General features: G+C 39.0%; 1 protein-coding gene across 1 annotated transcript in view; it reads right to left on the bottom strand.

Moving 5' to 3' along the window:
• The window catches only part of cdk6 (cyclin dependent kinase 6), a 34,398-nt gene extending 26,323 nt beyond the window's left edge, over nt 1-8,075 (bottom strand). Inside the window, exons 1-3 of the mRNA XM_010770236.1 lie at nt 7,158-8,075; nt 5,994-6,338; nt 1,777-1,912 (exon numbers count right to left, since the gene is read on the bottom strand). Coding sequence (XP_010768538.1) covers nt 1,777-1,912; nt 5,994-6,217 — 360 coding nt within the window. The 5' untranslated portion in view covers nt 6,218-6,338; nt 7,158-8,075. The remainder of the gene's footprint in view (nt 1-1,776; nt 1,913-5,993; nt 6,339-7,157) is intronic.
• Nucleotides 8,076-15,758: the final 7,683 nt, after the last annotated feature.

Genomic DNA, 15,758 nt, shown 5'->3' with positions numbered 1-15,758 from the left:
TCGGCTGCAGTCGAATAGTCAATTTAGCTTAGGAACCTTCCTAACTGAGTGAAATGACCCGGAACGTATGTGGTAAGTTGCCAAAGTGCTTTGTTTTGAACGTTCATCAGTATTATAATCAAAAAGAGAAATTTGAACGTTAGTTTTTACTGAAATTATCAAATAAAGTCAACATTTCACAGTCTTTACTGAGCTGTGTGGGGTTTGTTCAACTTTTAAAAAAGATGTTTGAATGGTGATATACACCGTGATAGATGTTAAGGACTAACGTTTATAATAAATACATTTGTATTTATTTTTAAGATATTTTCATAGTTCATACAATCATACGTATTGGGATCATTTGTATTAATTTGGACCGGAGGGAGAGGGTGACGAGCATAAGTTTCACTTTCCTTTTTTATTTCAATTCCAACTTTGGTCATGAAGAATATGTTTCTCTGTTGTCCACGTAAAGCATAAAACAACAGCATCAGAGCACGGTGCAGAGTCTCTAGATGAGTTTACAGTAGTCCCTCCTTCTTATTGTACATCCATGTTGTAGTTCGCTGTATAAAAAAAACTGTAGTTTCCCCACAGCAGCAGATGCACATTTATGAGTTCCGCTGGCGCATCATAAACACGTCGGATAGTGAAAGTGCAGTCGGATTCTCTAAAGTACCGCAGTCTCTTCTCCTAAGTCCTTTTGAATTCTCATATCCACTATGCCTTAACCCCATGACGTTTCACTCAGAGGTCAAGGAATAGACGATAGGGTTCGACGTTAGGAGCTGATTTTTGGATTATCTGACCGCAACCCAGGACTTGAGTACTCCGTCTCTGCGAGATACTGATAGAAAACTAAAGCCTCATACACAGTTTGAACTTCAGCAAAAACCTGGGAGAGCCTCAGGTGTGATCTACCTGACTCGCCTACGCTTGCAAACTAAGCATCTCACAAATACTACAGCTCCACACAAAACGATCACACATAAACGGACCCTGGGGTGAAAACAAACGGTTATTCTAGCTTCCAGAACTTCTCTGTTTCATTGTGACACTTAAAACTCAGAGGGCCCCCTCTCTAAATATAGAAATATATCTCTTCAATATTATACACTATACGACCGTAGGGTGAAATGGGATAAAGTTATTTTGAAAAAGGTACGAGTGTGGGAAAGATTAAAATAAGACACGTCCATTTCCGACCTTTAGGCAGATTGTAAATGGAAACGCAGGGAATTTTTTTTTTATGAATTGGAGAAATCGATAGTATTGTTGAGTTTAGTTGGTAAATTCGAACCACTGTGAAGTATTGTTGGCTTCAAATTAACTTATTTTTAATCCCAAAAAAAGGGGCCATTTTAAAAGGCTAGTTTCTCACACTTTTTCATTGTTACAATCTGTAATACAGTGTAAACTTGGAAAGAGAGGGCAGAGTTAAAATAGAGAAGACTGGGAGCCTCTAATTTGGAGCCCATCTGCCACATGTGCTGCCCTTCAAAATGCTCTGGTACCTCTGATGTTTTAAAGGGAACTGCACTCTGTCCTCTCTGGCCAAGAAAACCCACTCATTACTAAACAGAACAGCTGCGAGACACAAGAGTATTAGCTAATAGCTTACTACTTATATTTTTAAATGAAACTGTAAACATTTATTTTAAATCAAGTTAATGTGCTTTCTGCAAATATCAACTGTGTATTCCTCAGTGATGTTGCAATAGTGAAGCAATCACAAGTCACACAGCCATTAAAGACAGATCTTCTAGTACTTCAAGATAACAATGGCAGTGGTACCTTGATGGTCTCAGGTGGTACTCCGGGGTCAGGGGCCTTCTCCAGATAGGTGGTCAGGTCCTGATCCACATGCTCAAAGACCAGCGTGAGCTTGGTTTCTCGGTCAGTCCGAGAGACTGTACACACATCGAACAACCTAGAACAAGAGTAACAGGTGGAAGAGATCAACACAATTGATTCAATTAGTCAACGCCACTCAGCATGCTGCGACAAAGCTTCTGAATCCAACTAATAAAACGGAATATCCCGTTGCTATCATGTGTTCATTGTTTGCGTATTCTTCCTTTTTCAATGCATTTCATTGTTTTGCCTCGTTATCTTCAAAATTATCAAAATATACTTTAAAAACGTTACTCAGTAGAGGAATGCATTATGTCCGTTTTTGTTTTGTTCACATTTGACCAATCAATCTGTAGATAATTAATTTTATGTTTGGGGCGATATATAAAAAGAGCAATCTGTATATTTTAGAAGCATTTAGATAGTAAATGGTGCTTTGTACCCTGCTCTATAGTGACAGATGCATTGTTAATTAAAAGATAGTAATATGCACAGATAGCAAAGGCAAAGGATTGACTTTGTTGTAACACGATTGCTTATGAACACATATTTTTTGGTTCCACTGTCAAAAGCTTCTAAATGCAGTCTCTTGTATAATAAAAACATTTTACACATGGGACAATCAAAATTAAAGAAAGGTACAATTCTGTGCTGTCTAAAGCAAACAGAGTGACCGAGAGAGTTACTCCGTACCCAGCAGTAGACATGTCAATCAAACAGAGGTGTAACTAATGACATTTTTAATGACTTACGACTTACTGGAACACCTTAATGTAATGGAGCCCTCGTTAATGTTATTAGTTACGCCTATGTGTTTCCTGCTATGACTGGTCAAAATGTCTGCATGAGAAAAAAAGCCTATGATGCAGCAAAATATACAAGACACAAGGGACATGTTGTCTAAAAAAACTTCCAGTAAAACCTCAACATCTGAGGGTTGGAAAGGTCATGGTGGTTGGACAGTTAAGAGTCATCCATTCTTAGACATTGAATTTTATGACAAGAACCTGTGTCTGGACCCTTGGCTATGGTTATTCTAAAGAAACTTTCAATAGCAAAATGTACGCATTTGGAGAGCAGAATTATGCTGTGGTGCTGGAACTCTGATAACATTGTGTTAGGTTGCACGGAAAAGTACTTCTTTACAATGTTTTAAAAGATTTAGGCCCCAAACACCAGATTTTATGGTTGTGTTTCACTAGGCAACAAACTAAGGCCAAGAATCCAGATTATTTCGGCAGACCTGCCAAGGCAGGCTTTGCTTTGGTGAAAAGCTGAAAAAAGCTATCCAGTATGTCCCCTTCAAAGAGCTTGGGGACCACAAGCAGCATTCCTCAACCAGCACTATGACAACTCCTGATTCTCTATGGGAAGTTGATTGGACCTTGTAGCTGTTGCAGAGGCAGCATCTTTCCCCACCACAACACAGGAGACGAAGAAAGCCATGATGGATTACTATCTGACAAGTTGTGTAAGGATACAAAATAATGGGTTACTGTAACACTTTAAAGTATGGAATGTTTGTCTAAATGAATAAGCCAATGAAATGGTAAATCTGATTTCTAAAGACAGATTACATTTGTAAGCTATAAAACACAAAGGCGAATATTTGTATCTCCCATGACTTAGACTTAACCTGTGACTGCGATATATTTATTGACCCAATAACACAATAAGTTATACATTCTGTTCTGGCCTTTTAATTAGTGCCAACCCAATGGGTACCCTTAAACATTTTTATTAAAATGTTGAGGGTATCGCAGTTTAAACGTCCAACCTCAAAACGCTTGATTGGATTGAAGTCAATATTGATAGCTAAAAGAGATACAATTATGAATATCGCTGAAAATATCAATTCATGGTGGCCCAACTCAATGTCTGTCCAATAATTTGATACTTTTTCGGGGCATATGTTACTATAAATCACTAGCTAATCTACATAAGCTGTTTAAAATGGAAGCATGTGAAGAAATTAGTAAATCTCTCCGGAAACGCTTTCATTCCTATCCAACGAGGCATCGTGCGTTCCTGCCAACACCCTTGTAATCAGCGGACCTGGATATACTGGAGTCAGTGAGAGGCGATTCATTCAAGGTATTAGTACTGTGCATGATGTCACAGAATAAACGACGCCCTCCTCTTGAAGCGCTGGGATTAAACGCCCCTCACGGCTCGATTGTTGGGCTACAATGGGGGCTCTCAGCAGACACTGAACATATGGAATGAATAATGGGCCTCATTACTAACATCCAGGGGTTGCCTGGAGTCACACAGAAGGCCCACAATGCACCCTTCCTGGCCTGGACTGCTTTGCTATGCTGTTTGGCTAAACTGGCTCTGATAGTTCAAAGAGCAGATGGTTTGTACTCTTGAATTGATTTATTGCAACAAATAGCCCTGCATATTATTACAACTAATGCTTCCACAATAGTGCACAAAGAGTCCTCAACCACTTAATAAAAATTACCTAAGAAAACATATTGCCAATTATTTATTTGTCTGTCAGTAAGAGATAAGGCAAATTGTGACCCTGTTAACAGAAAACCATTATCCACTACTATTCATTTATGCACAGGGGAATTATTGTTAGATGCACAGAAGCACAAGCCATGCATCTGAAATTCATTTAGGGATTCCCCCTTCAATCCCACAGCCCTCCATATTCCAAAATAAAAAAAAGCACAAGCAAGGTCAGTTCCTTGGCTGGTGCCAACATGTGACGCAGTATCTGACTGCTGACCTCCGACAGAACAATTCATTTCAAAACTGAAAGAAAATGGCCTCTGTCAGCGGGGCACAGAGGAAGCTAGGCTGTTAGTAACTTGTCTCTAAAAGGAGTTTAGTGAATCCAATCTTACAGTAAGTGAGCTGTGAGACAGTCAGGCTAAAGGGCACTTTGACAGCAAAGATTAGTATTGATGAGCACACACTCACATTGAACATAAAAAACGCTTCAAACTTGTAATGTGCTTGCTTTCAAATATTCTAAAATAGGCACTCACTTTATAGCTGTAATGATTTTTAATTTAATCAATAGGAAGTTGCCAACAGTATAATTTTACATTTGAACTACCTGCAGTCTTTCAAATATGAATATATGTTGTGCCTTTCCTGATATTAAACTGAATAACCTTGGGTTTTCTGTTGGGGAAATTGTGACGTTAGTGGGGTCTAGGACATTTTGATGGGGTATGTTGTAATTTCTCTAAATACGTTCTACAGACAACACAATGAATTACAAGACAATTAGTCAATCAAAAGTAAAGCTTCAACCTGTTAAACTGATTCATCGTTTAAGTAATTTATCTAATGCTAAATAGCTGAAAACGCTGTTTTCAAACATCCAAAATAGGAAACTTAAAATCAAACCAATTATATTTGGGTGTTGAATTACCAAGACAAGACATTTAAAAACACAACTTTGGAATGTATTCTCTATTATTCGTTTTATAAACCAAGCCATTCGTTGAGAACATAGTAGATTAAATTATAGTTCAAAAGCACTTAGTTGCAGCTCTCGGCTACTTTGAATTAAATGCCAGGTATATGAAAATGTAATTGATTGTGTAGACTGGCAAAGGCCTAATTATTAGAAAGGCTGAAAACGCCAGGTACGACGAGGCTGAGGTGCGTTCATCACTGATAACTGCGTGAGTATTGGCAACCTAAAACACTATAATACTTCCACATGTTTATTATTATACTTCAAATAACTCTGCAACCCAGCATTTTGTCGGGGACAAGTAGTTTGTAGGATGTAGCCAGAGATGAGTGGGGTAACACCTTTTAAAGTCCATCAATGTAAAGGGAGGTTTTTAACTAGAAATGAAACTAACAATAAAGACTTGGTTGATGAAAATGGAAAAAGTTATGCTCTGAAAGGTGTGCAATTACGTCCCACGTTCTGGGGCAACACATTGTTATGCAACCCCAATTTTCACTGAGTCAGCATAAACACAATTGAAGCAAAAACAGTGGGCAGTATGAGTGTTTGCCTAACCTTAAGGTCATAGGAGGCAGTGTGGTTGACACATTAGACCATATAACATAAAGTAGTGTGTGTTTCTATCGTAAAATACTTTTATCTTACACTGTCTGCATCTCTATCTGACATACAAACAACATACACATGGCAACCCACCTCTCCCCTGACTTACCTGACAACATTGGGGTGCTCAAAGGCTTCCAGCTGCCTCAGCACCGCCACCTCCCGGATGGTAGAGAGAGGCATCCCCTCTTCCGCCGTCTGGACGCGGACTCTTTTTAGGGCTACAAAGCGTCCCCCGTTCTTCAAATCTCTCGCCTTGTACACTTTCCCATAAGCGCCTTCTCCAATCTCGGCCACGGGTTCATATTGAGTACCAGCTCCTTCTTTGTCCATTTTTGCTGATTTTTTTTCTCGTCTCTCGGTGAAAATATTGAGGGGAATCCCGGCGAGGGTGACGAGCCGGAGAGTTTCTCACAAAGGCATATTCACAGAAAAAAGTTGGCACATGCAATGCCTAGATGACAGGGAGACACAGATGGAGGAAGACACCATCTTTGTCAGTTTTGGTCAAACTGGGCTCCAGGTAGGCATTAACAGGACTGTCATCATGTTTTATTCCGACTATCAACACAAGAGCCCCGTTTGCGTCCCAACTTCACTCCTCCTCCTGTTACGCATTGAAACTCATGTCCTCCTACCACTTACACCAAGTAATGTAAAATAATTCAAATTAGCCACATTTAACCACGTTGTTTGAGATAGTTTGGCACCAAATAAACACGCATTCAGAAATAACCCCACATGCAACGCTGTTACAGCTCATGTGGGCTCTCTCACTTTGTTAAAGGAAATTAATCATTTAAAGAGAACACACAAACAAGAGCACAAACCTAACAAACGAAGCTGTGTTTAGTTGTTAGAAAAACAAGCGTTTAGCCTATCGTGTCGTGCTTTATCAACGTTTCTGTTTCAGGCGACACAAACTTTTGCGAGCACGTGGCTGTCTAGTGATTGCATTGTCTGGACTTCCTACAGCAACAGTCCTTTAAAACACTTTAAATCTTGCGTTTCAAACAATAAGTCGTTGTTAACGTGTAAAACAATGCATTAGCAGAGTTTTAAAGGTGTTTTCATTAGCGTGGAAAGCCCCCTCTAATTGTTTCTAATTTATTTGTGCGTGGACCCAAAAATACTCATTTAAATACTAGCAAGCCAGGGAAATGCTCTTTTCAGTTACTAAAATGATATTGGATTGTAATGCAACATTTCTAGCCTGATAAAAAACATTTTGGCACACAATTCGGCATAAATATCCCCCACTCTCAGTGTTTACCTTGGTTTATGTTGTCAATAAAGTGTCGTAACGTCGGCATGTCCGATCAAATGCTGAGGAGGCATTCGTTTTTCGGATAAAAATGTCCTGCATCAGACGCATCCCTGTCCACTGTCCTCCATGCGGGGGCCACACAGGTAGTTGGACGGTGCAGGCTCTAATCCCCCATCCCTCAGACTGCACCAGCCCAGGCAAAGACACTCAACGAGGGAGGAGGAGAAGCAGGGGGAGGAGGTGGTGCACGAAAAACTCACACACACTCTCACTGCAACTTTGTGTGTGTGTGGAGGGGAAGGGGGTGTCGGATGGGGGGGTCATAGGACAAAGGCAAACGCGTGATACAGCCCTCCAAAAACCACGCTCTTCTTTGGATTTTCTCCTTTCTTTCTTCTTTTTTTTCTTCCATATATCCCCGGATAGGCCTATGCAATGCAGCCCCGCTCCTCGCCTGTGAGCTCCGTCTCTGCCTGGCTTTCCCACGCCGGCTGAATGTGGCCTGACCCCCTTCAGAGAGGTTTGACACGGAGCGAGGACATTTCCGCATTCCTCCCCGACTACAAAGCCACGCCGCCTCCTTTTTGCTCTCACTCGGCCTCCTCGGTGCTTTTACCATTCATAGTCCTCTCCTGCGGGTTTTGTCTCCTGTGTCAAAACCGGGAGCACCGCGGGGATCGTGGAGGGGAGAGAGGCGGTTTATTGGATGGACGGCCACACTATCTATCTCCCTCTCAGGGCTTTGAGGGACTCCTGCTGAAACAATGAGCCAGCGGGGATGCAATGTGACAAGCTCGCCCTATATGGTCCCAAAGGGGTCAGGTTCAAGGCCCGGTGGCTTGATCTGCGGCAGAGGGACTCCTCTGCTCCGGTGGTCGTCTGCAGGGCCCCAGCACGACCGGCGTGGTGACCATGTGGGCTACTAGATGGCAAACATTTTTATGTTTAGTTATTGGGGAAAAACTGCAAAGCATCATCTTCATCACATCCTACCTTTGATTAGTTTCACAACAAAAGTAATAATAATAATTTAATAAAAATAAGTTTAATATTAAAGCAAGATTAGTCCAACATATATTAAAACTTTTCAGTTAAAGTGTACACCTTTTTTATAATTATGAACATCTATATTACCATACAAGGCTAAGTCTACATTATTATAACGTAGACTATGTAAAGCATATTTGTGTCACTTATTTATTCCTTAATTTATTTGATATGGGTTCTTGTCTCATTTTACTCATGTTTCATTTAATAGAATTATTTTTTGCTTGAAATCCAAGCTGTATTTAGAGTAGACATTTAAAACAATCAGTCTCAAACTCTGACATTACGTTTAATTTCATATTTTCACCCCCCTATTTGCCGCTGGACACGCTTTAGACATGACAAGACTTAATTTATTGGACTATTTTTTACTTAAATCCTGACAGTATTTCATAATATATTAGGAGTTGACATTCAAAACAATTATTGTCAGTCTCAAAATTCTCCAAACTCTGACATAAAGTTTAATTTCACATTTCCCCCCTATTTAATGCTGGACACGGTTTAGACATGACAAGAGTTGATGTCAGATTATCCGATTTGAATAGCCAATTACAGGCGTGTAATCCAGCGCCATTATCATAACTTCATTGGAATACGCACACGAGATCAAAGGAAGGACATTCCCCCGATGCTATTATTTACATGCAAACTTGTCTTGCATACTGCTTGTATAATCTACTGATTTCTATTGAAAAGGTTAAGTAGGGGGAGATAATGACATGGAAGTATGTACGACAATCTCCCCTGCCCAACATTATAGGCAACCCCAAATGTAAACAATTTGCATCACAAAACAGACAATGCAGACAATGTTTCCCAGACCAATTACTGTAAATGTGGGCATTAACATTTCTTCATCATCATTGTTCATGTGAAATCAGTTCTGAGAGCCATCGCCCAGATTGAATACATTAGCATGCATATTTGTTATCTGGCAGAAGAACAAACCAATTAGGCCCGTTGTGTGCGGTACAAAGAGGGGAGACAACCCCTGTCATTGATTAGTCAATATATGACACACAAATGTATCATTCTTATGTTTCCACAGTCTGTTTCTTCATGTGTTCACCTTGATTGTACTCATATCTGTAGTCATTTTAGAAAATATGCAATTAGGAACATCCTTTTCTGGGAACAACATGTTCAGCATATAATCTAAAATGTAATCTTCTGTGTTTCTTGAAATTGCATTTTGAACTTTGTGAGAACAGCAACCAGTTCATCTTGATTTTAAGACACACATAGGGTGTGATTATGTGGATTTGGTGACTTAGGCACATTTACCAGATTGTTACTAGAACCTGGCATTTCTTATTTTATGTTGCTATTTAATGTTTTGTTTCACACAGACATGCATGGTCTCTTAATCAGATCCTTGAGTAAAACAATAAAACACCATTTGAAAATATTCCATAACAAAAAATGGTTCTGCTTTCAAGATGCTGCTTATATCAGCATAATGCGCTTTAAAATATTTGAAATAAAACATATTTTATGTGAGTGATATAGGACGTAAGGGATTACTTACATTTTAGTGAAGTTTAACATTATCTTTTTTTTCTGGAGGATGTAGATATGAGATGATTAGTGGGAGAAAAACAATCCAAATTAGGCTTCATACATTGGACACACGATACAAATATTTGATAAATGTAGCTCTTTAACCTCCAAATATTTATCTAAATTAAGCCATCTGGATAGTTTCTTTGAAGACTAAAAGGCTTATCAAAACTTGCATCAGTTAAGAATCACAACCCAATTTTCTCCGAAAGGCCCCAACCTGTTTTTCAGCTCAGTGTTCCTGAGAATCTCCTGCTGGCATCCATTGTGTGAAGCAATGTTGTTTAACAAAAGCCACTCCTTAACATTTGATTCTGATATTAAATTAAATTGTTGATAAGCTTTGTCTGCTTGGATTTTGGCTTGTCTCAAAAAATCTGAATCTGCGTCCGCCATTTTTGTTACTTGCTTTAGGATGCATGCTTAAAATCTGGCACTGTGTAGTAGTGTTTTTATAGAAGTTAACAGCCAGAAACACCTAGAAAATAACAAATTAAAGAAAAAACAAGAAGAATCCATTAGTAGGGCGGGGTCTGCCCTACGAGAAGTTCAAGTGTTTTGTAAGTGATGATTGAGAGGAGTTTATACATTTGGTTTTTGAGAAAATCATACTTATTTTGTCTTTAACACTATGTTTTTGTCGGACAGCTCTTTGAAACGGTTCTTTATAGAGGTCCAGAAATAAGCTATTTCTGCATACTTCAAAGATAACGCACTGCAAAGTGTTTGGATGGATTTTTGCTCATTCTTCGTGTTACAGTACCACCAGATAAGAAGCAAAAACGTCAGATGGAAAGTTGCTTTTATTACATTACATTGCATTTAGCTGACGCTTTTATCCAAAGCGACTGACAAAGTGCATTCGACCAAGAAGATACAAACTTGAAGAAAACAGAATCATATAAGTACATCAGGTTTCATAGAGCCATAACATTTCAAGTGCTACTCAACTAGCTTTAGATAAGCCAGTCCTTTATTAGTATAAGTGCTTTGTTAGTCATTTTATTGATCGAAGTGGAGTCGAAAGAGATGAGTTTTCCTCTCTTGAAAAACAGACTGGGATTGATTTTGACTTTAGCCTGCTATACTCCAACACAGCAGGTGTCACTTCAGTCATTCACTCCCATAGCTCTAGTTCATTTTTGACCATGACAATTTCAGGGCTCCAGTGTTTTTATGAACAGAGTCAGAGTTGAGTATTTTGCGCAGAGGTTGTTGCTTACTTCCAATTGTGCTTCCTCTTAAAGTTCCCTTTATGATAGCCCTCTGTTCGCGAATGTCAAGGTGGGGGTGTGCTTTGTGCTAGTTGGGCGCAAACTGGGGGTCTGTGTATCTCCTTGGAAAGGGAAAGTCTGCTGCTTGAGAAATCTCTGCGTGCTGAGAAATACAANATATAAAAATAAAGTGAAGGAACAGCAAACCGAGCGGTCTACGAAATGAGACGGTCTTCTGGCTTAGTTCAGTAAAGTTGGAACGATATTGGGAGATTCTGATTTCACGGATAAATAACTCATCCGAGAAAAGAAAATTCAATAATATTCAATCACTATTATACAGCTTATTACTACCAAACTCACTACACACATCAATAGTCTCCTGTGTGTCATACTACAGCAAGGAGTTTGGAAGAATATGCTTTTGAATAATTGTGGGGAATATTTATAATGTAAAATCTTCAATAAATATGGCATCATCTTAAATAACTTTACTATTATACAGTATATTTCTACCAAACTCACTATTTGCATTGTTGTTGTTAGCATCTGGTTAGCTAGCTGCGCTAACGGATATTAGAAGCTGTTTCTAAAACAAGGAAAGGGAGAGCTCTGTCCTGTCAGACTGAGATAACTACAGCTCAGTGAGGTAAGGGACTCTGTTTAGATAGTTAACTTTAGTCTAGTTATCTCAGTGGGTCTCAAACGTTTTGTTCACCATTTATGAGAATAAATGAAAAACAGTTATGAAATACTATATGACAGTAAAACAAGAATACAGTTTAAAAGGTGAGTGATTTGTAAAATATCCATAAAGAAAAAGAAAATCTGTGTACAGTTCTGTTTCATATGTGTGTTGAGAGATGTATCCATAAATTCCTTTTGCTCTCAAAGTGCACCAGATTGATGCATTTAACTTCAAGATAAAAAAAAAAAGTCTTCCCGGGGGAGCATGGCCCCGGATCCCCCTATGTGAGGTGAGGACCCCCCCCCCCCNNNNCACTTGTAAAATAGCACTTTACCTCTGCTTACACCTATATGCCATTTTATATGCTGTGAGCTGATTATCGAGCCTTCATGGTAAGAGTCGCGGGTACACTGTGTATGTGCGTGTTCCACTGTAGCGCCCGGTACATTAATGGGAAACCCTAGTTTGTAAATGTTCAATACATTTGTAACACTACACATGAACGTTTCTTTTTTTGGTTTACCAAAAAAAAATCTCACTCCAAGCTGAACTCAAACGTTGGCAGCCCTGATCACCAGGTATACAGCTTGCCATACATATACATACAACAACCTGTACCTGTGACCTCATTATTTGAGTCTTGCCTAGCAACCGTTAACCTTCCCCTACACGTCAGACCCTCCCTGATTACAGAGAAAGTTTTCTTATGTCAGCAACTCTAAAGTTCACAATTATCTCATTGTATTTCTTATGTTTAATCTGTTTATATATTGAAGGAACAAGATACAACTAATTTATATCAATAAAACATACATTTTACAGCTTTAATTAAATGGTATAATAAAATAAAAATAATGTTAATAAAGTCCATAAATCATTCCTAATAGAGCTAGAGCTACTGTATCAGACGATTAGCTTAGCTTAGCTTAGCATAAAGACTGAAACCAGGGAAGCAGCTAGCAAAGCTCTGCATGAAGTACCTTTTGGGCAAATAACATGTCGGTTGACAAACACATAGAAGTTCAGTTGTCATCTTTCTCAAGGCCGATGGCTGAAACTTCCTCAAACAGACAGCAGTTTAAAGCTCCCGCAGCCCCTTTAAAGGCCCCAATCAACAAGTGTCAGTTTGGGGTCAGCCGGCAGGCCAAGCTGCCTGCGTCCTCCTGCTACAGGCGGAATATTCTGGAGAGGCTGGTGAACCTCTGGTGCTTGGCTGCTGTTCATTAAGAGTATTAATGATTAACTGAGAGTGCTATTGTCCCCCGGGCCAGCTGTCCCTGCTCGACGTTGATCCACTCCGATGCCTCTGGGCCACTAAACTGGCTCCATTCATGTGCTAAAGTGACAGCTGCTCCTCACATTCCTCAGAAAATTAACCGCAGAAGCAGGGGGAAAAAACAAGCTGGTAGCGAATGAATACTATTTGACAGATTGTTTTTTTATGGGATGGATTGGTGATTAATGGGTGGATCGGAAGGATTACTTCAATCCTGTGCGGTAATAGTTAAAGAAGCGGAAGATTGGGGGGGGGGGAAGGGGATAATAATGTTTGCTGTGTTGGCGCTTAGTCACTTAGGGGATGTGATTTAAGTGAACTCAGCAACTTTATTGTTGAGATGAGAGCCATCAAGCAGTGTTTATGCTGTATTTAACTAATTAAAAGTGGAATATGTAAATTCAAAGTCACTGTGGGCTAGCATTTGTCCCTATAATTAAACCTTTTAAAGAACCTAATTGTTATTAAATTATTAAAATGTGCCTTGGTTATCATTCTTATTGGCCTTTAAGGTATCATATCTGATATCGAGATTTGGTGTTCGTTCAAAATGAACCAAATGATGATACATTCTGTTACCATCTATACAATTTAAAATAAACGAAGGACAGAAGGATAGTAATTTTTCCCTGGCGTTTGTGCAAAATGAACAATGCAAACAATCATAACCTGTATCATCTTTATTGTTTTACAACATCTGTAGTAAAAACAAGTTGTTTTATCTTTCCGCTGGGAGAGGAATTTTATTAGACCTTAAAAGGCACCGCGGGTTGTATCTGCGGCTCTTATGTTGTGAAGAATTGTTATTGTTCCACCTGGGAACAATTATACCATCTTGTCTGTAATCAGTTGAGTGGTCACATATACTGTAGGTGCATGCTGTGGGAGTGAAGGGCTGAGTTACTGAAAGCATCTGCTCTTACTGTCCCCTTTCCTTGTATTTGTACCCAACCTCCTTGGATACAGGTGGGATCTAATGACTGGAAACATGATGGTTGTTTTCCACATCACTTAAAATTAGAGGGTCTAGTTCTGTCTTTATTTATTGTTTTTGCTCAAGTCAACACATACTTTACATTCCAGTTGTTGTGTTCCTGGATGTTAAACCAAAATAGCACAAACACTATACAAACAAAACAAAAGCTTTAGAGTAAAAACCAAAGATTTAAGGCTTTTAATTATTAGTTTTTGCTCATGCTGTTTTGGAGGTGTTGATACAACTCTGGTTATTCGGAGTTGCTATGCAATTTTTCTCTCATACAATGTGGGTGAGGGTCTACTCGCACTGTTCCTCTTTGCTGTATTTGCAGTATGTCGACATGACGTTTGAGACTTTTCCTCTTGCCACATTAAGACCATTGTAACTGATGAACCACCTGCTGCAACTAAACTTTCTCTAAAGACCAACTGTATTTGTCACACCTCTGTAAGGCTGTCACATACTAGGACTTATTTGTGAATCTGTATTTTGGTATGAAGTCTAAAGTCCCTGCCTGAAATACTGGTGAATAGGTCGGACTGGAAGAGACTAAACAGCTTATTTTATTAGAGATAGTGTCTTAATATGGATGAAAATATTCCGAAACAATCATACGAAAAGCTGTCCATCTTTATCCATGATGATACAATGGGTTGGTATTTAATGTTTATATCACAGTATTACAGTTATATTTTATTATTTTGAAAGATATGATAAAAAAACAAACAAATTAAAGGTCACCTATTATGCAAAATCCACTTTTGAATATATTTTATACATAAACACGTGTCCCCTCTGTGTAAAGAGATTCTGAAAGTTTCAGGAACCAAGACCCTCTCTCTTTTTATCCTGATCCATTTATATAAAATCCTGTCTGAAAATGAGCTGATCAGATTTTGGCCACTTTGTGAAGTCATAATGTTTTTTTGGGTTGTGTAACCATTAGTCAATAATCAACCAANATTAACTCTGACATAAAGTGTAGACACTTCAGTGGAAATCCAGTGTCATTAAAACTGCAGTTAAAATATTTCCCTGCGGATATTGGTGAATTTTTAACTCGGTCTATTGTCTGTGTTTTTAAGGTTTTCCAGATAGCCTATATGATCATAAAGGCAGCCAACTCCCCGCGCCCAGGTAAGATTTCCTCTTCTTTGTTTTTTGTATTTAAGGCAGCCACTTGCTGTTTCAGGTGGTAATATAACTTAATATAACTGCTCTGATTATAAAATGAAACAATGACTGTTTGATTAAAGTGCCAGCTACAGACCTGTTTGCTTTATGACTGTTAGATGAGGTAATTACAGCCTTTTGAGCCCGTGATCTGCCCCAAGGAGAATTATTTGGAAGCTCAAGATCCCATTCAATAAAATGAATTTGAACTCTACTCTGTATTTTTTAATTATGTGCAGAAGTTTCTTTGAGGTCAAAACCCAGCTTAAAAAAATACCAGTAATCCTGATGAAGTTATTGTCTATACATAATGCTATGCTTTGCTATGATTAACTCTCTTGTGACTGCATGTATTGTAGATGCTCAATTATGGTGTAACGAAAAGGCTTTTATTATATTAAAGGGGACCTATCATGCAAAAATGCACTTTTTTATGTCTTTTATACATAAATATGTGTCCCCGGTGTGTCAGGGAACTCACACAGCGTCAGAAAATAAAACCCTCTCTCTTTTCCTCCGTACCCAAATCTCTAAAAACGGGGCTACAACGGAGCTGATCCAGATTTGAGTCCGATATGACGTCATATCGGAAATGTAGGCTGGCTTTACACCCACGGCCCAATCAGAAACGTTGCTATCAGAAACAATGCCCGACTGTTTTGGACGT

This window comes from Notothenia coriiceps, unplaced genomic scaffold (genome assembly GCF_000735185.1).
Source record: "Notothenia coriiceps isolate Sejong01 unplaced genomic scaffold, NC01 NC01_scaffold00008638, whole genome shotgun sequence".
Taxonomy (NCBI): domain Eukaryota; kingdom Metazoa; phylum Chordata; class Actinopteri; order Perciformes; family Nototheniidae; genus Notothenia; species Notothenia coriiceps.
Note: the sequence above shows the minus strand (reverse complement) of the source record. Positions and strands in the feature narration are given on the sequence as shown.